At 38.3% G+C, this 25,403-nt stretch overlaps 1 protein-coding gene across 1 annotated transcript in view; it reads left to right on the plus strand.

The window, feature by feature from the left end:
* Window positions 1–25,403, plus strand: part of LOC149084433 (uncharacterized) — a 98,940-nt gene that overhangs the window by 60,261 nt on the left and 13,276 nt on the right. The window contains exons 8-20 of the mRNA XM_089235315.1: window positions 3,934–4,032; window positions 4,808–4,909; window positions 5,035–5,136; window positions 6,177–6,275; window positions 8,579–8,707; window positions 8,839–8,967; window positions 9,074–9,190; window positions 15,148–15,246; window positions 15,474–15,674; window positions 15,926–16,024; window positions 17,776–17,877; window positions 25,051–25,155; window positions 25,282–25,380. Of these exons, the coding sequence (XP_089091441.1) occupies window positions 3,934–4,032; window positions 4,808–4,909; window positions 5,035–5,136; window positions 6,177–6,275; window positions 8,579–8,707; window positions 8,839–8,967; window positions 9,074–9,190; window positions 15,148–15,246; window positions 15,474–15,674; window positions 15,926–16,024; window positions 17,776–17,877; window positions 25,051–25,155; window positions 25,282–25,380 (1,482 nt within the window). The remainder of the gene's footprint in view (window positions 1–3,933; window positions 4,033–4,807; window positions 4,910–5,034; window positions 5,137–6,176; window positions 6,276–8,578; window positions 8,708–8,838; window positions 8,968–9,073; window positions 9,191–15,147; window positions 15,247–15,473; window positions 15,675–15,925; window positions 16,025–17,775; window positions 17,878–25,050; window positions 25,156–25,281; window positions 25,381–25,403) is intronic.

A 25,403-nucleotide genomic window follows, 5' to 3' on the forward strand; every position in this document is an offset into this window, starting at 1 on the left:
CTATGGTCCATAGCATAGTTTCTCAAACTTTTTGATCCATCGTCCCCTTCTTCAGAAATCTTTTTACTACTACGCGTGTTATAAAGAAAGACAAGTCACGACTCTGTTGCATATTGATTCGTTTGCTAAAAGACTACGGTTCAATTCAGAGTGGAGACTACCAATCCAATTTTTCTCCCCGATGTTCGTCTCGACATTAATACCCTTATACTTGATATGCTGTTGGCTGAGAAAAAACTTCAGTGAGTTTGTAATATAAACTAATATATAAACAGTGATTGACGTGACGCAGTATATAATGACCAGTTGCAGTCAATGCAGGCGCCATCCTTAACAGACGCGAAACTTCGGTGCGAAAATAATATCAGACCCAGGAGTGTCTTCACAATTTCAAAGCCCTAGAAATGTCTATAAGTAATCTTTAGACGCGATATAATATATTTTGCTGGATGGGAGGGGGGAACCAGAATTTATCGCCTTCCAAAAGTGCATATCATTAAAGAATATACAGGAATGCTGAAAAATAATGTAAATTAACACAGAAATTAATGGCAATTTGGAATTGGTGAAAATCTCAAACTCAAGAAGGTTTTAAATTAATGACATAAATTTGTTATATGCTGTATGCTTTTTATGGTGGGTTTTTAAATGCGTACCACCATAAAATGCATTTATAAGTATTTAGTAAGCAACAAAAAAAACTATAATTAATTAGTTGATTAATAAAACTCGGTTGTTCCATACTGTAAAGTGGTTTACTGCGTGATACTTTTCTGTCCTACAGAAACAACAGCTTCAGGGAAACTCCATAAGAACTTTCGAAGGGTGGATGGTGCGAACTACTGATGCTATTAAACACTTTTGAAAGAACAAAAACTGTTGAGTGATTTAAAAATATATTGAAGATGATCTTTTGAGCAAAATATAATAAATATCGCTGTAGAGGGATTTATTGTAGTGAAGGATATCGCTGAATTGAGAGAAGTTTATTATCAGATTATAGGCATTTCCAAAAAAACAAGATTTGAAAAAATATTGTTGTATAGTGATTTATCGTTATACTGAGTATCGTTGTTGCAAGGTTTCACAGTACCTGTCATCAGTATACAGGGTGAACTATGCTCCATGCAAGGGGGCCTCAACCTTTCAGATTCGGCGAATTAAAACTTCTCACGAAACCCGCTGGCCACCTGCAATTTTACTCGTGCAATTTAATGTCATCTTAGAAAAAAGGGCCGATGGGTCCCCGATTTAAGCGGGAACAAAAATAATTCAAGACTTTCATTTGTTCTGAAATTATTTCTTTTAATAATTATCAGTTTTGATCAGCTCCAAAATAATTTTTTTCACTAATTCGGAAAAAAGTTTTTCATTTAGTACTGATTAAATTTATTAATTCTGAGAATAATTTTAATCTGAAATCATTTTAGATGATTCTGTAATTATTTTTATTTGGGTTTAGTTCTGAAATTATTTATTTCAAAATACCTATTTTTTCAGTAATTCCCTCTCTCACCCATTCTACTTTACCGCACGCCAACTCCAGTCATATACGTATATCACCATGCGGCAATTTACAACCAGGGGAGTTGGGTGGGAAATAGAGGCACCATCTATCGGTGGCCGCTCTAGGCTAGGTAGGTAAAAAAATTCGATTCTGTGGACGGATTCGAACCCGTGGGCCTTGACAGTAACCTTCACAGTGGAAGACGAGCATCTTACCACTGCGCCAATCGGGCGCTTTTCACTCATTCTAGAATTATCTTTTGCAGTTCTAGAATTATTTATTTCATTATTTCTGGAATTATTTATTTCAATTATTTTGAATTTTCATCAATTTGTCCTGGAATTATTTCTTTTATTTATTTTAGAATTATTTCTTTCATTTATTCTAGAATTATGTTTTTCATAAATTCCGAAATTATTTCTTTCAGTAATTCCGAAATTATTTCTTTTATTCAGTCTAGAATTAGTCGGTTTTCAACCATTTTCTGAAAATTATCGGCAGGCCATTACAAAAAAGCTCCGAGGGCAAATGTGGCCCGCTGGCCACGCATTGGAGAACCCCCCTCCCCTCTCCCGCTCTTCGCATTCATCCGGGGATCAGGATTTTCCAGACAAGGAGTAAAGCATTTGGAAGAATTGAAAACAAACAGAATACAGACAAGGAAACGCATCAGAATTTCGGAACTAGGAATCGTGCTCGGGAAGTAGAATCGTGACGTTTCAACTAAATCGTAGGCGTCGGATGTGTTCGTGACATACAAGCGTTGATGAGGCTCCATTTCATTTTTGCTTCTTTCCATGACTGAAACGGCCCTGGCTGTAGTTTCTTCTCTTAATATCCCTCTTCTTAGTAAAGCATCAACTGACATAACTCGAAACGACTGTGTAAAACGTTCTGTACGTTTTCGTTTTATTTATTTATTTTTTTTTTTTCTTGTGCATTTTGAGAGTCACGCAACGCTCTTTGGTCACGTCCACTAACGGAGAAAGGCGCCTAATAACAAGAGACTGTGGATATAAACGTGTACTGCTATACACGTAATTTAATTTTACTCACAATATACGATTATGCTCAAGTTTTGAAACTTTTTGGAGGGATATAAATGAACTAGATTCTTGTTTATTATAAAAATAATGTGGGTTAATCGTACTATTCGTTTCATATTATAATGGTTTCTCGTCCCTATTTTGCTTTTGACAAGAGGACAAATCGTTCAAAATGAGCTTTATTTGTTCAGTATTTCAGCTAATGTGTTTTTAAATAGCCTAAAAACACACACAATAAATAAATGCATTTTGGTGTATGTGATGAAATTATTTCGAAAAGTTTTAGGTTTCATGAATAATTTATTGAAAAATAACTGCAAAACTGAAATATTGGCGATTATGCATAGCATCCAAAAGTGGTTGATAAATTTAATAAATTTTCCTAAATTAATCACTTTTACCTGTAATTATGCATATTACTCAAGCGTCATTGCTAAAATTTAATAAGTATTAAAAAATTATCACTTTTATCACTTTTACCTGTGATTATGCATAATATCCAAGCGTCGCGCCGTTGTTAAACATGATAAATCGTACTATATGACTGCAATGATAATTCATGTATTGTATCATATATTGTTACACATTATTGTATCATACATGAGATTGCATGTATTGTATCGTTATATCGGGGGTACGATCGTAAATTTTGTTATCATTATATCGGGGTACGATCGTAAATTTTGTTATCATTATATCGGGGTACGATCGTAAATTTTGTTATCATTATATCGGAGTACGATCGTAAAATTTATTATCATTATATCGGGGCGCGACTATATTCATCACATATACACATACTAAACTCATTTGGAATTTTTTTTCATATTAATCAAATTCCCCAATTACACTTAAGCATTATGCATAATCACACATAAAGGCGATAAATTTGAGGTATTTATCAAATTTACTAGCGACACTTGGTTATTATATTGATAATCGCGGCAGAAGTGATAATGTTTTCAGTATTTAACAAATTTACCAACAACGCTTAGGTATAAAACCGATATTACACTACAAAAATTTAATAAAAGTTATTTTATAAGACTTTATATATATAAAAATGCAACCCATAAGCTTATCGGTTACATTGGAGTGAATGTAACCAACAGGCTTATTGGCTGCTTTTTTTTGGTCGCTGACCGCATGTAGGTGGCCGCGGATTGGGAGAGGGAGGGGTTTGTATTATGCTATGGAGCCTATATTATATCGGTACCCGGAGAAACCGCGAAGGGAAGGATGAATCCACGGAAAAGAGGTAGCCGCCTATGGAAGTTTCATTGTATTTATTTTGTATACTTAATGTAGATTTAAAAGCTGTAGAATTGCACATTCATAATAATGTCTCAACCATGTCTTTTTTTTTTTACTGTCTCTCAGTCTGGTGCCAAATGTTTGCATATCGCCGCTGCAGCCGGACACGTCGATGTGGTGCGATCTCTGCTAAATAAGGGTGAGAGCGTTGACATCAAGACAAACGTGAGTACCTTCTTCGTTTTACTGTCGGGACCATGAATTCATGAACTTTCGCTACAGATGCGATTTACTACCATTTAGACCTGTGTTTTCATATTTTCACACCTGTGGACCGGTAAAAATAGTTAAACCGTTTTGCGGACCGGCGAAAATGAGAGGGATATTTAGCGGGCCGACGAAAAATTGCAGCGTAAAGTCAAAGTAGACACGAGTCATCTCGCCAATATCGGATGTCGGAAAGCCGATTTGACGCTGGCAGTTTGACGAATTTTGTCTTTTCCTACGAAAATATAATATTTTTTGTGATTTGACGCAGTGACGACAATTTACATTACACTTATAACATCGTTTCGGGGATTAAAAACGGAAGTAACAGTCATTTTTTCCTATCAAATTATATGGAAATGATCTTCTTCCCCATAAGTAGGGAGTTTTTACTATCACGGTCTTAATTCAGGAGATATAAGAATTTTTCGCGAGTTCGGGAGATGGAGTAGAAATCCGGGAGACTTAAGGTAAATCCTGGAGACTTGGCAGCGATGCAACATGATCGAAGTTAACGTCTCAACAGTGGAGTAGTTGGATTGCTAATCTTTATTTAAATATGTTGATGATCTAAGTACAGGTTTTAATACTTAGGCGCATCCTCACGCATTATTTAATTTTTTGGCTCAAGTCCATAAAATCTTATTTAAATTGATAATTCAAGCATTGGAATGGTTTTAGTGCAAACAGCAATGTGAAATTATGTGAATGTACTTTTTTTTTTTACAAACAGGACGGCCAAACTGCCTTGCACATTGCAGTACAATCATGTCAACCGAAAGTCGTCGAGACGCTTCTAGGTAATGGTGCTCAGATCCGCCTGAAAGCTGGCAAAGTAAGTGTTTCAGGATGACTGACAAATTTATCTTTATACTTTGTAATCACTTGGTTGTAGAAATTCACAACGTAAATGTTGATTCCTTTCCCAATTACTATTATAATACGTCTATATTTTGAAAGTCTGGAGAAACGCCTCTGCACATTGCCGCGAGGACTCAAGGTGGAGAAAAATGTGCCGAGTTGCTTCTGAAAAGTGGTGCCGAAGTAGATGCAACCCAAGAGGTAAGACTTTGTGTATTTTTAACATCTTGAATCTCACATCTGCATGTTTATGGAATCCATTATGTGTGTGAATTATACAGGCTGTCCCAAATTGTTTGCACATCAATTCTCTCTGCAACCATTGACTTTGGAAACGTACTATTATTTTTTTTTTTTTTTTTTTTGCAAAACGTTTTCAAATTACGTGAAATTACCAAAAATCTCAAATATTGTTTGTGGGCTAGTATGCATAAAAAATGAAGGAATTAACTTCTTACACGGTCTCCGTGTGCGGAAATTTCCAGTTATTGAAATGTAAATTCCACGCTGAAGAGTCATTTTGCAAAGGATTTCGTATTTTTAAACACAATATTCATCGAGATATGAAATATATAAATTTATACAATGTCTCGGCAACTTATCGCTGTGTTGGCAAGCTCTAATTGGCTCAAAAGTTGCTATTTTTAGGGACAGCAAACAAATAGGGTGAGCTCAACCACATTTTATTTTTTATTCACAATAAACAACAATTACATTTTCTGACAATTATTTTGACAATTGCAGCATTTATGAAACTCAATTACATTTACGTTTTGCAATTGGTGAACCACGCCCTCAATCACTGGGCTCAATCGTCACCCTCTATCGTTCCTCAATATTTGCTGAAAATTTCAAAGTCAAATATCTCCCTTAATATTGCATTTAAAAATATGCAATTTTTTGTAAATGACTTTTCAGAGACGAATTTCTATTTCACAAATTTTAACATACAGGATCTAAATAAAATGGTTTTTTTTCTATGTATATATATATATATATACAACCCTTGTGGGGAAATTTGAGACATTTTGAGTAACCGTACGTCATTTGCAAACTTTTCGTAATTGAAAGTATGTTTCTGAAGTCAACGGTTGTAGAGATATCCTCTTCGCAAACAACTTGGGACAGCCTGTGTATGATATAGCTTTTATATGATATCTAATACTGGCATTTAAATAAAAATAAGTTATTTTATTGACAATCGTTCTTATCATTTTACGATGTTCTATCGCTATTCGAAGGATGGAGAAACACCTCTTCATTTCGCCGCAAGGCACGGTCACCTGAACACTGTTGCTCTGCTTCTTCAGGATAAAGCGGATCTTCTACAAAAATCTCTGGTAAGGAAACAGCTTATGCTAAATTTCGCGGCTCAAGTATTTTATTCATTTTTGTGTATAGAGTTAGTCCCACTTCTTAGAGAAAATTTTCAGTCATCCTAGGGTATTTTAATGCAAATTAGTGTTTAAGCTGTGCAGGTCATGAGAGATTTTTAAAGAGAAAATTCCTGGTGAGGTATTTGCTCATGCTCGAGAGGAAAATGAGATAGTGTTTTCGTGAAAAATATATGCAAATTTGCAAAATGAATTTCGTTATCTTGAAAACCGAATGCAACGGAAATTTGAAAACAAACCATTTAATTATATGACCATATTTGCTCGAGGGAAGTACTGTAAATTTGGCTTCGAAATACGTGAAAATACGGGACATTGCATATTATCACCTAAAATGATGCAAAATTGCCAACTCTTGCTAAAATTACAGAAAGGTCACCAATCGCGGGAAATGAAGTGCCACTTCGAATTGCAGTAAATTAAAATTTAAAAAAATGACAAATACATATGTGAGATGAATATTCAGATTTCTATTCGTAATTAATGTAATTTCTGAATTGGGAAGATAATTTTAATTGTTGATTTGAAGAATAAAATGAAGAATAAAAAGTCAAGTTGGCTTCTTTGAAAATACGTAAGAAACCGGAACATTTTTTTCGAAAAACACGGGACAGCCAAAACAATAGAAAAAACCGGGACTGTCCCGGGAAATATGACACGTATGGTCACCCCACATTAATGTTTTCAAAATAAATATACTCGAACTTTACTCGAGCCACTCTACCGCAAGAGTCAAAATGCATGTACAGGATATCCAATTCCGAAATAAGAGGGGTGATAGTGCACGTCAAGTCAAAAAACTTTTTGCAACGTAACCTGGGTTGCAAATTATTTTTCACTCTCCCCATGTCAACATGGAATTGAAGCCACCAAAAAAAGGGGAGAAAGTTCTAGAGTAATCTTCGAAGTGAGAGAGAAAAAGCATTTTCCCCACAAACACAAGCATAAAACCTTTAGAGAGAGATGAAAGATTATATATACGAGTATTTCTTCTTCCTTCGATAATAGACTGTGACTGGAAGGAAGAAATTTTCTTGGTGCTCTCCTCAATGATGAGAGCAGGGTTGCCATATTTTGGTGACTTCTGAAGTTTGAAAAAAACCCGTGTCGCTCGAATAAAAGGGTTGTGACCTTGGATTCAATTGGAAAAAACGGTTTGTCAACGCGTGCTATCACACTCTTTCATTATAGCGGTATACAGAGCTTTCGATGCAAAGTAAAAGTGTCGATTACAACAATGAATAAGGGATTACTACGCATGTCGTAGAAGCTTCAGGAAACTTGTCGCGGGTGTAGGACCAGGAAGACGACGCTGTCGGCTGAAGTTGGTTTTCTCTGGTTCCCAACTTCAAGGCGAGAATGCGAATAAATCGTCGCGGTAAAAAGTCTCGCTACGGAACAAATATTCAATCTCATTACACTTCACTCATAGTTAGAAAAATTTATGGCAGATGACAGCACTACAGAGAAACTAAGTTCTCAACACATACGCGCACATTTTCCAGCATGGCCCAGGTCTTCTTCGACCACCTGCTTGTATTTCTTCATTGAGACAGAGCTGCGACCGTGATCTGGTTAGGAGGAGGAAGAGGGCACCCATCTATTTTTAATAAGTGTACTTAGGGATTTTTGGAATTCTAATAAAGATTGAGTTCATCAGGAAAATTTACTTGAGTCGAATTTCTGCGACTGAAGTCATGTGATCACTCTCTGTTACCGTTTCAATTGATCCTTGGCAGAGAAAGCCAACATTATACTAAGCTACTAAGCAAATTTTTTAATTAAAATAAACTTCCTAGCTTTAATTACCCGTTCTTGAAACGCCGCAATCTCCTGGCGATTTAGGAACCCGAAATATATTTTCTTTAAATAAAAAAGTATGTTCCTCGTGATCTGAATATAAACAACAATTTTGAGGAAAATCCGATCATTGGAACACGTCTAAAGCCGAATCCAGACCCGCCACACTATGCGATGCCGAGCCGATAAAAAAAACCTTTTTGTCGTCGAAATCTCATTCAGCATCACGTCAGCCACACTTCAAAAAACAGGTTTATGAGCGGGCGGCTCGGCACTGCGTAGCGCTGCGAATGTTGAACCGGCAGAGTGTTTGAAAAAAATTTTAACGACTTTGTGTGTAATACTTCCGTTTTTTGAGTCAGAGACAGCTCAAACCATTAATTTTATAGTCCATGTTCATCACCCAAAAAGAACTGCCTGCCTTCAGATTCCGCTTTTACTGTTTCCAGACTGGTGAGACTCCGCTCCACGTTGCGACAAGGAATTGCCATTACGCTGTAGCGAGGAGTTTACTGGACCACTGGAAGAAAATCCATCCCGAAGACAACGGCTCGACACTCGTCAACTCTCAGAACATAGTATAAATGGAGTTTTTCTAATTGAATAATATTACTTAATCCGTATCTATTCCGTCAGAAATATTTGCCGAAATGCTTTTTAAAGTAGCATCAAGGTCATCACTATGTATTTTTTTCTTCTTTTTTTGCAGCATGGTGAGTCAGTCCTGCACTATTCGGCTCTGGTGACGAAAAGTCAAGCTCATCATCCAACGGAAGACAAGGACTTGGTGCGCTTACTCCTACAGAATGGAGGGGACGTCGGCGTCCCAAACAATGACGTGAGTTGCTCGAGAATCAATATGGGTTTCCTGATTTAAAATGCAGATGACGTTGAATATTCCTTGGTATGATAAACATCGATTGAAATTTCGTTATCTTCAACAGACTAGAATGACACCTATCCACTATTGTAGCAGAGAAGGAAACGCCGACATCTTGAAAGAAATACTCTCGCTCATAGAACCGAGCATGCTGCAGGGTGCGTGCAATTGGATTGCGCAGGTAAGTCGACCATATTGTTCTCAATTACGAAAGAGTTTAATAATAGTTGACAATCATCAGCAGCAATATTTATGGAATAGTTTCACTGTCGAGCACGGATATTTTACTATTTAATTGGAGATGGTGTTTCAGTTTGTTGAGCTGAGTTTTTAGCCGAATCTGAATCTTGCCTCAAGTATGGAGACATCCGAAAAAAAAGTCAGAAACAGGAATATATCGATAGTCTTTGAAATGTAGATGTAGGTTCCAGTCGTGTCCGGAAAATTCACCGCCAGCAAATCACTGACAACAATTCACGGAATGGAAAATTCATCGCTGGGAAAATTCACCAACATCAGTTCGAGGTGATTGAATGAATGATCGAGGAGTGAATGAATGAGCGAAACCAGCCTGTCACAAAAGCTAGCTCGCTCTCGCTCACTCACTCACTCACCAGGAGGCTCATTATATTACTAACTCACTCATTATATTACTAACTCACTCATTATATTACTAACTCACTCATTATATTACTAACTCACTCATTATATTACTAACTCACTTATTATATCACTAACTCACTCATTATATCACTCATTATATCACTAACTCACTCATTATATCACTCATTCACTTACTCCCTGGATCACTTGCTCCTCACCAGGTCACTCATTATGTCACTCGATCACTCTCCGGTCACTCACTTAATCTCTAGGTGGCTCATTTACTCCCTAGATCAATCACTAGGTTGCTCACTTTCTCATGCACTCGCTAGGTCATTCTATCATCAACTCACTAGGTTACTCACTCTGTTATACACTCAATCACGTGGTACCTCACTCTGTCACTCACGCACTAATTAGGTCACCCATTCCATCACTAACTCATCAGATCGCTTACTCTGTTACTCCCTGACCAATTCGGTCACTCTGTCACACACTCAATCACCAGGTCACATTCTTACTCACTAGGTCACTCATTCTGTCACTCGCTCACTCACTAGATCACTCAGTCTGCCATTGGCTCATTCACCATAACACTCACTCACTAGGTCACTTATTCTATCTCTAGGTCGCTCACTCTATCACTCGCTTACTCATCAACACTAACCACTCTTTCACTCACTAACTACAGTCGGCCCCTCCCCCCGTATTCGCGGTTTTTTCCTTTAGTGTAAATTTTTTTTGATAACACTCAGCAATCGTCATTCACGTGTTTTGTTTACAAAATTTGAGTTGTGTTTGTTTAGGATGGATCATTCTTCTCTAATGCTACTGAATGCTTTGAAAATATAATAAATACACTGAAGAGCCAAAAAAACTGGTAGAACCTGCCTAATATCGTGTAGGGCCCTCGCGCGCACGCAGAAGTGCCGCAACACGACGTGGCATGAACTCGCCTAATGTCTGAAGTAGTGCTGGATGTAATTGACACCATGAATCCTGCAGGGCTGTCCATAAATCCGTAGGAGTAAGAGAGGGGTGGAGATCTCTTCTGAACAGCACGTTGCAAGGCATCCCAGATATGTTCAATAATGTTCATGTCTGGGGATTTAGGTGGCCAGCTAAAGTCAGAAGAGTGTTCCTGGAGCCACTTTGTAGCAATTCTGGACGTGTGGGGTGTCGCATTGCCCTGCTGAAATTGTCCAAGTTGCAGGTGATCAGACAGGATGCTTACATACCTGTCACCTGTCAGAGTCGTATATAGACGTATCAGGGGTCCCATATCACGCCAACTGCACACGTCCCATACCATCACAGAGCCTCAACCAGCTTGAACAGTCCCCTGTTGACATGTAGGGTCCATGGATTCATCAGGTTGTCTCCATACCCGTACACGTCCATCAGCTCGAAGCAATTGGAACCCAGACTCGTCAGACCAGGCAACATGTTTCCAGTCCTCAACAGTCCAATGTCGGTGTTGTCGGGCCCAGGCGAGGCGTAAAGCTTTGTGTCGTGCAGTCATCAAGGGTACACGAGTGAGCCTTCGGCTCCGAAAGCCCATATCGATGATGTTTCGTTGAATGGTTCGCACGCTGACACTTGTTGATGGCCCAGCATTGAAATCTGCCGCAATTTGTCGAAGGGTTGCACGTCTGTCACGTTTAATGATTCTCGTCGGTCCCGTTCTTGCATGATCTTTTCCCGGCCGCAGCGATGTCGTAGATTTAACTTTTTACCGGATTCCCGATATTCACGGTACACTCATGAAATGGTCTTACGTGAAAATCCAAATTTCATCGCTACCTCGGAGATGCTATGTCCCATCTCTCGTGCGCCGACTATAACACCACGTTCAAACTCACTTAAATCTCGATAACCTGCCATTGTAGCAGCAGTTACCGATCTAACAACTATGCCAGACACTTGTTGCGTTATATAGGCGTTGCCGACCGCAGCGCCGTAGTCTGATTGATTCCATATCTCTTTATTTGCATATGCATGCCTGTACCAGTTTTTTTGGCTCTTCAGTTTACATGTATATATATTTTTGCAAATATTCAAACATTTAATAGTTCATCTTTTAAGGCAATGTTTAAGAGAGTCTCGTGAACAAAGACATCAAATGTGTGACAAACTGGTTGATAAGACAGTTTTCCGCAACAAAATGTTACTTTTTCTTCTTTTTTTTCATTTTCCTCCTTCAAAAATTATAATTTTTATGCCATATTTTATACCAATGTAACATTGTGTTACTCCATGATGAAGGAGAACGGGGCTTTTTTGAACTCGGCGCTCTATATATCGCTCAACGGTCACGGTCACTGCAAATGCATTTGTGTTACCGCTGTTCTACCTCTGTTAAATTTGTAGCACGTCGTTCTGTTGAAACGATGAGTAACGTATAGCGTATCTCATCATATCAGAAGGTTTGTAGCCTCGCAATGTTGAAGGCTTTTAACTTACTCTAGAATTATTTCTGACACATTTTAATGTAAACTGCTGACAGGCATCGTATATGCTAATGATCAGCATATACAGTGCCTGCCAGCAGTTTATACAAATGCTAATGTTTTCCATTAAAATGTTTTTTTCGCCAAATGAGTTTTTTGTCTTACATTTAGCTGTAAAACAACCAAGTTAGCAACATTACTTACTCTTTGGAACTGTTCATCCTGTAATTTCGACTTAACGTAAATTTTCGGAAACCCGATCAATAATGTGATCAAGGATTTGATACCGATTAATTAATGGTAAATCATTGAATATACAACAAAATATAATATTTTGCTGTGCAATTTTCTTCAGTTATTTTCATAAAATAATGCTTGTTGGTTCTCAATTATTCCGTTCTAAAAAAGCCATTCCTTTACTGCACTGAAACTATTTATCCGTGTTGACCTTTGGAGACTCCGGTTTAGTCACGGAAACTGCGGTGACATTTCAATAAGTTTTCTTTTCTCTTTCTGTCTATGAGTTCGTGCTTAGTTGACATGAAAGTTGGGCAACTGTCCCCATTCCAGATAATTCCGAATGAGTCAAATCACGTAGGGGGGGGGGGGGGTTGTAGGGCTCCCTGTCATTGGCTACTGCTCCACTGAACTTGGACTCTTTCTTCAGGGTGGAGTGTGGATACTGTTCAGTTTTCTTTTTCTTTATTTTTATTCCGATTTTTCTCTAATTTTTCCCTTGTTTCTCAGATTGGTATCTCATTACAGATTTGGGTGATTATAGAAAAACGAGTACAAAGTTAGTCGGTCTAAATGAGGTTCCGACATGCAAGAATTTGACATTTCAAGCACTTTTTAGAGTGATTTTCAACTTTTTATGGTGATTCATACCCTATCAAGTTGGTACGTCAGTCTATATCGGATTGACGTGAATACATCTTTTAAATTTTCCTACATGACTGAATCATCTTATCTGCATTTTTTTGAGAGAAAAAATTGAGCGAAACGTAACATAGATATATATCACACGTCAATCCTTCAGTCGTGAGAGGTTTTTGAATTTTATCCTCCTACAACGATATTTTCAGAATCTTATTTGGAATATTGCCTAAACTCCCCTCTCGATACAATGATTTCTTTTACTATAAATTCCTCTACAACAATATTTTTTGCGGATAATTTCTTAACAGCTACAATGATATTTTTTTATATTTCACTCAAAAAATCACCTTCAATATATTTTTTTTAATTCCTCTCCCGTGTTTAATCTTTCGAGAATATTTAATGACATTAGTGTTTGCACTAACTGCCCTCCGAAAGGGTTAATTGAATTACGTGGAGCTACTTTCTGTGTAGTACACAAAGGTATTGTGCTGTAAACCATTTTACGAGGTGAAACAACTAACGGCATTTTATTCATCAAACTAGCACACAGAACCAGACAGAGTAGTACATCAACTGACACAATTAGTTTTTTTTTTTTTTTTGCTGTAGATGAACTCTTGTAAATACATGTTATCGTGGCATTAACAACGCCAATTTACAAGAAATGTCAACAGCAAAAATTTTTTGGGGGCCCGATGAGATAATGCTATCTCTTGATGTAACGATAATCCCTCTACGACGACATTTTTTCTTTGTCCGCAGGAGTATCGTTATAGCAAGGTATGCTCACGGGCTTCGGCCTCAAGCAAACGATAATAATTAGGGCTCTGATTTTTATGCCCCTAAAGATGAAACGTCATTGCTGATCGGTAAATTCAGGTTTTTTAACCTATCAGCAACGACGTTTCATCTTTAGGGCATAAAAATCCAAGCCCTAATAATAATAGTAATAATGCTATTCATTTATATCTTTTATTTTATGCGACTTTCTCGAGGAAAAATTGCTTTTCAAGAATGTCAAAAGCCTTCAAGCTTTTTCCAAAATGAGTGTAACTGAAGAAAAAAATCATTTTGAGACGTTGTGACGTCAGTGTTATGGCACTGCAGACAATGGCTATCCTTCTATGCTGTTTTTTGGTTTTTTTCCACGATTAGACGTCACATTGAACAGAAAACAGGTTTTTCTACCCTTGATGAGCTCGCTAGGGATTTTTCAAGGCGTCTTAACCCTTTAAGAAGTTCTTAAAATTTTCCTGCTCCGCATTATATCTGCCACTAAGGAAATCACTAAACCTTATAGGAATTACTACCTATTTTACAAGATTTTTTTTTCCTTATTGAGTTAGCTGATAAATGCTTCCCCCAACCAACACCAAAAATAAAAATAGAAAAACAAGGAGGAGAAAAACTATCGTTTCCTGATAATTATGCTTTTCTTTCTTTCAAACCGAGCACCACTCAGGTCTATCACCATCTATGGGCGACTTTGAACAAAAGCTGGCTCTCCGCCCACTGGCAATTGATTGACTGGTTGGAAGGAAGGAAAACATGTTTTATATACGGATGTTAGGCCTTCACAAGCCGGTGTGGGATCGTCATTGTCGAAATGAGAGGGTTTTAAGAAGGCGAGGTACTTCAGGATTGCCGAAATGAAAAGCATCATGTTAGGCGTGATATCTCGTCATTGCCGTTATAAGGGTTAAGTCAGGTCATCAATGTAAAATCAAAAACTGTAACACAAAATATATTCTGATTGCCAATAATGTACTTCTAGTACGTCTATAGAGCAGAGGTGGCCAACTTCTTTCTGTTCATGGGCCAACAGGATGGTCAGCTGCAGCGTCGCTTGCCGCACCAGTGGTGCCACTTCGGCGTATAAGTTTCACATTATTTAAATTAATCATTAAAATTGCTTTCGTCATTCGAAATAAGTAGTTTGTGAGCAGATTGTTAAATCCGGAATCCGGCTGTGTTGGAACCGATAGCTCAAATGATGATAACCATTAGTACACGGTGCTTTTACCTCGTCGGGAGCGGCACAAAATCACTTCAAGGACCGCATCCGACCCACCTCCCGGTCTATAGCAATATAATCGATAGTTTACATCTCCATGAATAATTACTTTTATTCATAAAACTTTTACTTTGTAGTTATTTTTGTTGTGTCGGAAGTTTCTGATAATTCTGTGATTTAATGTTTCAGAATGGTTGGACGCCGTTGCTATACGCTTGCCAGAAAGGTCATCCAGAAGTGGTGAAGTTGCTTCTGCAGAACTCTGCCAGAGTGGACGTCTTCGACGAGGTAAGGAGCTGATACAGGCAATAGGATTGACTGCTCAAGCGTTTTAGTATCTTGTGAACTCTGCCATCCCTTTAATACCACAATTCGTCATGAATCAAATTATTCAGCGACTTTTTTTTTCATGTGTATAGTCAATCAATGTATCAAAAAAATTAATTGCCATCGAATTCAAATATTGGACTGAAATAATTGAGGTAATTATGGAATTATGATCGTCTCATATATAGGGTGGTAAAGCCGCTCTCCATCTAGCCGGTGAATTCGGACACGGTGAAGTCGTCGACATACTGCTGAAGCACAAAGCTTTCGCCAACGCTCGTTCAAAGAAAGGAATGACACCATTGCATTTAGCTGCCAGGAACGGTTACACGGAGATCGTCCATAAGCTGGTTAGCCAATATGGAGCGGTACTGGATGCTTTAACTCTGGTAAGAGGGGCCCGACACATCCATTGGGAAGATTTTTCTTTGATACTTACCTTCATGACTGCTTTAACAATGAAACAGTAAATTTATTAACGTTATAGACAAATTTATAACATTAATAAATTTATTATTAAATTTATTTTTATTCGTAAATTTATTCGTGTTATAGTCAAAGTGCAACATATATATATATATATATGTATTCTTCACCAATATGAAACACTTTAATTCAACTCTATTCTTTTATTTGATAGACCAAAAGGACGCCTCTCCATCTAGCGGCGGAGAATGGAAAACTGGATGTTTGTCAAGTGCTTCTGGAAATGAGAGCAGATGCCAACGCAATAGACAATGTAATTATCATATATTTATTTTCATTTGTTTGCTTTTCGTGTATACATTTGTGACGTCTAAAAGAGGTTTTCAGAAATATTTATATAAGTTTTTAGGTAAGTTTATATATATTAACTAGCTGATACCCGGCGACGTTGCCCGCCCCGTAAAAAATTTATATATGTATAGCTTAATAATTATTTCTTAATCAAAAAAAATTTCTACATCAAATAAGAAAAAATTACTTTTATTTTTAAATATTTTAATTAAAAACTTGAGGCAATCGCTTGTGGATACACAAAGACTTCAGAAATTCTGCAGGATACAGAACTGTCTGCGCTGAGTCTGTGAAAGTGTCAACCGATTTGTAAGATGTGGTCTCCAGGAATAATTTTTAGGATTTTTTCGTTGATATTGTTCACACTGTCATTTTTCGATGCCAGAATCACTCTCTCACAAAGCCACTCATGGTTTCGGTGATTTTGTTGAATGTTTGAGAAGACTGTCTGAGTAAATTCTTGAACTGAGTTCAACAATTGGCAAAATCCATTTGGGAACGTAATCAGTCCAGTGCTTGGGTCAACGGGAATTCTTCCATTGCCAAGTTTGATCAACTGATGCGAAAATGATAGCAGTGCTGAGTCATTTTGCTCGCATGTTGGTGGATAATGATAATTTTTTAACTTCGTGCCAGAGTGTTGATAATTTGAGGCAAGCATTGAGTTCATCAGCTGGCGTTGAACATTTTTATTCCAAATTTTGTCGTCGTAATTGATGTCCTCTGTTGTTAGCGACGTCATACGTTCAACCAACTTGTGCAGCGAATATTATTCAAACGGCTTTTAAGCATTTTTTAAATTAAAACTATACCTCTACGATGGGCGGTTGATGAGATAAAGGCCGCATTAGCACTTACAGGACACCCTGTATATAGGCTAGCAGAAATACCCGGCGCTTCCCGGGTTTTTTTTAATTACTGGGAGGATTGGAATGGTGACAAACCGTTGTAAAGGAATAAACTGTTATAATAACAGAATTAAAGGTGTGACAAACCATTGTAAAGGAACATATTCCCGTCTGAAACGCATTGTTGGAAACCACGGTAACCAAAGTAAACGTTCCGAAAGTGATTGTTGAGGCCCCAAAAGCATTGTTGCCCGACAGTTTTTTGCCCATTTCGGGCATTTACCCAGCTCTGACGAGCTTTTAAAGTAGCCTACGGTTCAATCCCGGACCTGTTTGGTATATGTGCAAAATCTGGCGACGATCGGTCTAAAACTGTAGATTTGTATAAAGAGCATACATACATACATACATACTTTCACATTTATATATAAGATTTGTTAATTTCAAATACATCGTGTCGAAAACAAAATGTAAATATCAATAAATTGAGAGGGGTAACTGTAAATTCCTTAACATTAGAAAATAAAAGCCAATCATTCCATGGGAAAACTTGAATCGCAAAATTCGAGACCAGTCGCCTTGGCAACTGATAAGTCCAAGCAATGACAATCTATGACAAAATATCTAGAAATTGTTTAGGCCGGCATTACTCTATAAAAGTTTTAGAAAAGTTCTTTTATAGAACGAAAAATACAATAAGAGAGCATATGATTTTACTATTATTCCACAATAACTTATATTATTAACATAGGCTTATTAACATTTAGTCTTTAACGGGTTGAAATCATGATGTTTCTTGTTCATTATTCTCTGTTTTGTTTTTTCCCATATATCATTGCGCACTATTATTTTTTTTACATTCCAGACTGGACAAACTCCTCTACTTCTAGCGGCGGAGAACGACCATCCCGAAGTTGTGAAGCTTTTCCTCCGACATAAACCCGAATTAGTGTCCATGGCCAATGCCGTAAGTTGTTTACTTTATTGATTTTATTGCAGACGGGTGTTATAAATACAATCCACGTTCTTTAAAAATTATGAACTTACAGAAACAAGCGAGACACGATGAGACCACATACTAAATAACCAATCTAAAAACTCTATTTAATTAAACAATGGAAATCAGATTACTAGGGGACCACCGTGAAAAAATATTCATACTGACATAGAAATCACATAGCGGAGGATGCAAATTCAAGTATGTAAGCTACTCGTGCTTGAGGACAATAATAAGCGGGTACGACGGAAAAGAGAAAAGTTACCGACAGTTCAGGTAGCCAAGGTGAGAACGGGCGTCGCTGACTACGAGAGGTTGACCTGGTGGTGAGCTTGTCGCGGGAAACTCAGATTGTCGTTAGTTTTGACGAGGTCTTGCATCGCCGAGTGCAAGGTGAAGATGACGCTACCGGGGCGGGCCACCCTGGTGATCTACATTGGTCTGAATGAGACATTTCCGAATTCGAGACTTTTTTTTTTATGTCTTATCATTTTCCAGTGAATAGGCGTATGACCCGTCGAGTGCGCTTGAGTTGAAGACCTCTTTCGATTTTTGAGTCGGAGGCACCCACCCTCGACGTCCCCGACCGTCTAGCTCACGTTCTCTTTTCAAAAAACTTTGTCTGACAATTAAGGGTACTCAAACGATATACTCGATGAGGCGTCAGTGCCGTCTTAAGGCATGGGCCCACCCGGGAATGGTCCGGGGACCTCAAGAGGAAAGGGGCCTCACAAAAATGAGATCTGGTTGAAATTTTAAACAATTTGCCTGGTAGGGCCTCAGAAAAATCACTTGGCCCGGGGGCCCATGATGCTCTTAAAACGGCCCTGTGAGGCGTGCCCAAAAGCAAGGGTCTACCGGCACCGGAAGACTTAAACCTCGCGAGCACATCTTTCCGACAGAGTTTCAGACCAAGGGAGACCCTCGGCCTCCTTCGAAAAAAAGGAAAAAGGGGAGAACGCCTTAATTGCTCAAAAAGAAAATCTCTACTTTTTGTAAGGCTTGAGTCCCTTTATAACTATATATAATATTAAGGCGTCTTATGTAGGGCCAGAGGTGAAGGTCTACGTCACGAAGGTCAAGGACGCGTGCCGTCAACCCCTGGAAAACAACAGAAGGAATTTCAAGGTTTACGCAAAGAGTATACAAAAGAATGGCAAGAAATGTTACAGCAGATATTCGGTATTATGAATAAGAAGAGAGTGGGAGGTTGAAGAAGGAACGGTCCACCCCGTCCGGCTCAAAACCCTGAGACGAAGACGTGTACAAAACGGCGGAAACCCCGATGAATAAATATTTTTAAAAAATGCAAAAATTTCAAATGAGATTTCAACACAACATGCAAATGGCGTCTAGTCAGCGTTTAATGAACGAATCCAATACCGACTCCGGAATGGTTCTCAACAGCCTACGCGCCCTATTTTACGGAATCTTCATATTTTTTTATCACATTCACGATGTACACCGCGCCATCTGTACAAAAATATTCCAGGATTGTATTTTTTTTTTTTTTTGAGCATACCTGTTATTCATGCGATAATTAATAGCGGAATATCATCCGTACCTTTCCTACCAATTTTTACATTATGTGATATTCGATCCGTGCGGAGTTATTATTGTGTTACTCTCAAGATTATAAATTACTCGATTATTAAGATATAATAGAATATTCATAATTATGTGTATGTGTTTTTGTAATGAAAAATCCTATAACAGTCAAAGTTTCAAGTGTAACCTAATGAGTTACGCGTGTTGTACAGTACTTTTTGAAGGGGTTATCGTTTCTTTAAACGGAGCACGTGCTGTTATTCGAAAGCGCGTCGTAGACCACTTAAATGATCTGGAACAGCACCAAAAGTCGCTGAAGTAATTTGTTAATGTGCCGCTCAAGTGCTCTGGAACTTTGCCGCGGGTCATTCGAGTGATCTGAAAAATATGAGCGGGGAACTTGAAAAAAATGTGGACTCCCACACCGCTGGTCACTTAAACGCTCTGGAACGGTGTCGCGGGTTACTCAAGTAATCTGTAAATATGTCGCGTGGTTGCCTTAAACTTAAGTGATCTGTAAATGGGCCGCTTGAGTGATATAGAACCGTGGTTGATTTGAGTGATGTGGACCTGCACCGCTTAAGTGCTCTGGAACTGTGTCGCATGTCACATGAGTGATCTGTAAATATGCCAATCAGTTCATTTTTAGATACAAATTACTGTGGCTGTTTGAGCACCCACATCACCTGCGGCCCCAACGACACTGAGATACATCGCCAAGAAGCTTTATATACATGATGACCAAAGAACACACAGTTTTTTGTTGTTGTTTGTTTTTTTCATTGTTGGCGAACGAAATTACGGTAACAAAAGAGAGTGTTAAGCTTAAAAGAAACAAAAGCAACTGATGCCCGACGCACGCCTAATTCATCAGACATTTCCGTTCGAAAAATACAACTGGAATTCGAAATACGAGTACGTTATCCAAATTAGCTATGACTTTAAACGCTATCCTTACTTAAACACTAAAATTCAGGCATTTATCATTTTCATTGAAAATATAAAAGGTAGATGGCAGCACTTCTTAACATGAAATAATTCCAACTATGATAATATAAATGCGTTAGTGTCACGCATAGATACACACATAACTTTCCGGCATGCACCAGTTTTGTTAGAAATTTCCCAAATAATAGAAATGGACAGATTTTTCTCAAAGCAATATAAGGATCAATATATCTACTCGTATCAAGGAAACAAATATTTTCTGAATTTTGTGCCAAGGTGCGAGATGGCGTGGCTTCGAGTCCCGGAAAGACCAGGTGAATTTTCTTTCAAGGTTTACCTCGGCGTAAAATCCAGAAAATATCTGTTCCATGAGAATGTTTGTAACGAGCACGAAATGTTCAGTAGTACAAGTAGTAGTCAAGATCAGTTCTGGTTGCACATAGTAGCGTGATTAAACACCTTGTCCCAGAAAACCAGCCCTACAGAGCGTGCAAAAATTGTTGAAAGGTGAAGTGTTCAAATTTTTGTCGGTAGAGAGTGCTGTAAACCCCAGTCCGACAACAGTGATTTGACCTGAGCCTTTTTGTGCTATCTCTTGTGTGTACAAAACGTTCGTAAAGCTTCAAACGCCGTTCGGTGGCTGAGGTAAAAGAACTTCACCAATGTCAACATCACAATGCAAAAATTATTGATTAGCGGGAAAATTCAGAACTAAGCTGTTAATCATGCAACCTGCATTAAAAAAATGACTTGGATTTGCATATTTTCAGTGATTTGCTTTCCTGCAACACCCTCCATCAACTAAAATTTTCTTTCTTTTTCTGTACCAAAAAAAAACTCTTCGTGAGAATAACATTTTCGCCAACTGCATTCAAATACGAAAATTCCCTCAATCTTTATTAATTTTTAATCTATTCACAAATTTTTGGGACACCCTGTTACTTTTTAAAGCTCCGGTCCGGAAACTGTACACATTGTTTAATTGCTTTATTCGAAGTGGGTATCGAGATATTCGATCAATTAACAAGGAACGCAATATGCAACAGTTGCGTATTTGGAGGGGACGGGGGGCTTAGCATGATATAGCCAAGGGCGGCAGGTTCAGAGGAGTGGCTAGTTTGAGGAATAAGAGGCCAAAAAAATTAATAGAATAAGAGAAGGGCGTTGAAATTCGTATATATAACCCTCAATAAGTCTGACCCAAACAGCGGGGGATAAGGTTATTGAGTGACTAGGAGAATTTGCAAGCAAAAAAGGGTCTTAGTTAGAGCGTAAACAATCATACGAATGACCAAACGAGTGACCTACAGAGCAAGGGACCAGGTCATTGAGTGACCTACAGAGTGAGGGACCAGGTCAGTGAGTGACCTACAGAGCCAGTTATAAGGTCAGTGAATGACTTGGAGCGTGAGCAAGCATGTGAATGACCAAAACAGTGTGCAAGCATGTGAGTGACAAAAACAGTGTGCAAGCACGAGAGTGACCAAAACGGTGTGCAAGCATGTGATGAGTGATCAAAACAGTGCGCAAACATGTGAGTGACCAAAAAATTAGTATAATGGGAGAATTTTTATAATGTTAATGCTAATCTGAGTGACTGAAATAGTGTACAGGCATGTGAATGAGTAAAAGAGTGGCTTTAGAGCAGTGATTATCAACGTGGGCGTTAACGCCCCCCTTGGGGGCGATGGAATGTTCCGGGGGGAGCGGTGGAAACTACGGGTATAGCATAGGATTCTATGGGTTAGATTGCGTTGGGGGGCGCTGGGAGAAAAAACTTTCTGATGAAGGGGGCGATGGGACAAGAAAGGTTGGGAAACTATGCTTTAGAGGCACAAGCGTACTTGCAGGAGTGGAGGGGCAAGTGGCTTATAACATAAAGGGACGAATTCGAGGAAAGAGTGATCAAGAAAATTGCAGTAGAATAAGAGAAGGGTGGCGAAATTCGTGTGGCCCCATAGGCGGGAAAACCATAAATGCACCTTAGAATAGCAAGAAAAGCGTGCAAATCGATAGCATGAAATCATTTCCCACTAATAAACTCTGAAGTTAACTATACCCTGACCAGATGTGGCCATGACTATCTGCTATTAGTCTTCAGTTATAAATTTTTCAGGAAACGCAGAAATGAGGGGGGTCTAGCTGATATCACTTTGCTCGAGTCTTATTAGATATATTTCTGGCACTTTTGTATGTCAATCGTGAGAAATCAAGACTAATTAATGGCGATTGTGGGCCATTACGCCGAGTAATAAGAAAGTTCTGCTATAGCGAGATGGATCATTGCTTTCATAAAGTACCGAAATCGTACGTTTTGCAGCGTTTACGAGTTATAGCCGTTACGCATCGGCTCAAGTGTGGCAAACATCAATCAAAGTTATTATTACATCGATATTGACCTTCGGAGTTTTACGGCACCATTGTGTTCAGGTTGAATGGAAATGTCCAGGATAGATTCGAATCTGGTTTTTTTGTCTCTGAATGATGCAATGTCTTCGCTCACATAAGAGATTCATTGTGATGTTGACGATGGTGATTCAAGTAATATTGGTGAAGTCGTTTTATTTCAGCCATGGATCGCGGCTGAAGCTTCACGAACGTTTCGAACACAGAAGAGATTGAAAAAAAAAAAAAGGTTCAGGTCCAATCACACCTGCGAGACTGGTTCCCCCGGGCCCTCTATCGTTAAGAATTTGAAGGAAATTTTTCTCTGTTCCAGAAAGGAAATCCCTCTTCGAGAGGATAACTTTTTCCTCTAACCGCATTCAAATATACCAGTTCTTCCCATTTTTATGAATTTTTTAGCTATTTACGAATTTATGGGACACCCTGTACGCAATAATATAAATATATATTTTTTTAAAAACTGATGTTTGTAAGTATTGCATCAGTTTCCAGTCCCAATAAGACTGGAAGAGACAATTTACTTCCATTTTACCCCACAAGAGGTCATTTGTGCGGGAGTATAGTGGAGTTTTGTGCATTCAGCCTTATGCGTGTCATTTGGGACCTTTCATTAGTTTTTCAAATAGTGTATATGAATGTAGATTCGTGTTGTGAGTGTGTGTGTACGTAGAGTTACCAAATTGGACGCTTGCGCGTGCATCCTTCATAACGTAATTTTCCCATTGTTCACTACAGATGGCGTCACTATATTAACAAAAAAACCTGCCGTCGCAATAATATTTCTCAGCTAAAATAGAACTTGTCTAACAAAAATAAAAAAAGGACAAAAACGATCCTAACTTTTAATGAATTTTTCACACTGTGGAGTCAGTTTCATTATTTTGCCTGCAGCAAGGTGAGAAGTTTTCTTTCGGGAGCGTTGTTTTTTTACCAGAGGCTATTTCACCCATAGAAATCAGCTTACTCGCGAGCACCATGGTGCTCCCTGAAGCACCCAGAGTGCTCGATGCTCATGTTCGTTTGGTGTTCGTGAGCACTTGATCAACGTTCAAATTAAACACTTTGTAAAAATTGCATTTGAGGATTCAAATCATCCTGATTTCATGCATTCGTGTGTCAAATTTTCCGTAAGTCCCAGTAGCACAACGACATAGTACAATATCTGGACCATATCGTTATATATCGAAATGTCAGAGGAATATCAGATGTCATAACTATAATATAGAACGATCTCGTCCTATATGGTGCAAATTATTTATGATATTAATTGATCAATCACTCACTCTCATCTGCTCAATCACAAACTCACTTCAAAAGCTCACTTGCTCAATTACCAGCTTACTTGTTCAATTACCAGCTTACTTGCTCAATCACCAGTTTACTTGCTCACACTAACTCTGTCGCTAACCTGCTCACTTACTTGATTATTCATCCACTCACTTGCTCAGCCACTCCTTCACTCACTTGCTCAGCCACTCCTTCACTCACTTGCTCAGCCACTCCTTCACTCACTTGCTCAGCCACTCCTTCACTCACTTGCTCAGCCACTCCTTCACTCACTTGCTCAGCCACTCCTTCACTCACTTGCTCAGCCACTCCTTCACTCACTTGCTCAGCCACCCCTTCACTTACTTGCTTGCTCACTCACTTGCTCACTCACTCATTTGCTCACCAGCTCAATCACTATAACCCTGACTCACTTGATCAATCACTTGCTTACGTGCTCACTCACCTGCTCATCCACTCACTATGTAACTTAGTTGATGAATTTCTCCAGGGTGAAAGTCCTTTCGGTGAATTGTGTTCGAATGAATTGTAACCGAAATTGAATTCCACAATGATGAATTCCATATGATGAAAATGGATATGAATTCCATATGATGAAAATTTATATGAATTCCATATGATGAAAATTTATATGAATTCCATATGATGAAAATTTATATGAATTCCATATGATGAAAATTTATATGAATTCCATATGATGAAAATTTATATGAATTCCATATGATGAAAATTTATATGAATTCCATATGATGAAAATGCGTGTGTGGCTCCACACACACATTTTCATCATATGAAAAGTTCCTAATTTCGAAGTAAAAATTTACTAATTTTTTGATTTTTATATAAATATATATTTCTTTTATTGTATTGGTCTTCATTCCAGAATTCAGTTGCAAAATTTCATATTGTATACCTTTGATTCTGTTTGACGCAGTGTTATTTCATTCATGTTAGAATGGTTTCACCTGCGCTCACATAGCTGCCATGAAAGGCAGTGTAGCTGTAATCAAGGAATTGATGAAGTTCAATCGTTCGATGGTCACTTCAGCTCGTAACGTCGTAAGTATTGGCAAAATCCAGGTTGCCTTCTCTCACCGGATGATAATACAAAGATAAACGATAATTGCTATCGATGTTGAATCATTATTATTATTATCGAGCTATCTCATTTTCGTGCGTTTTCAGACAGGAAATACAGCGCTCCATCTAGCAGCTGCTGGTGGACACGCCGAAGTTGTCTCAGTCCTACTGGAAGCCGGTTCTTCGGCAACGGAAGAAAATTCGGTAAATTATCGGATCTATGAAAT

Source organism: Pholcus phalangioides, unplaced genomic scaffold (assembly GCF_987345545.1).
Source record: "Pholcus phalangioides strain wild (caught in Gottingen) unplaced genomic scaffold, Ppha-v1.0 ptg000008l_1, whole genome shotgun sequence".
NCBI classification, from domain to species: Eukaryota; Metazoa; Arthropoda; class Arachnida; order Araneae; family Pholcidae; genus Pholcus; species Pholcus phalangioides.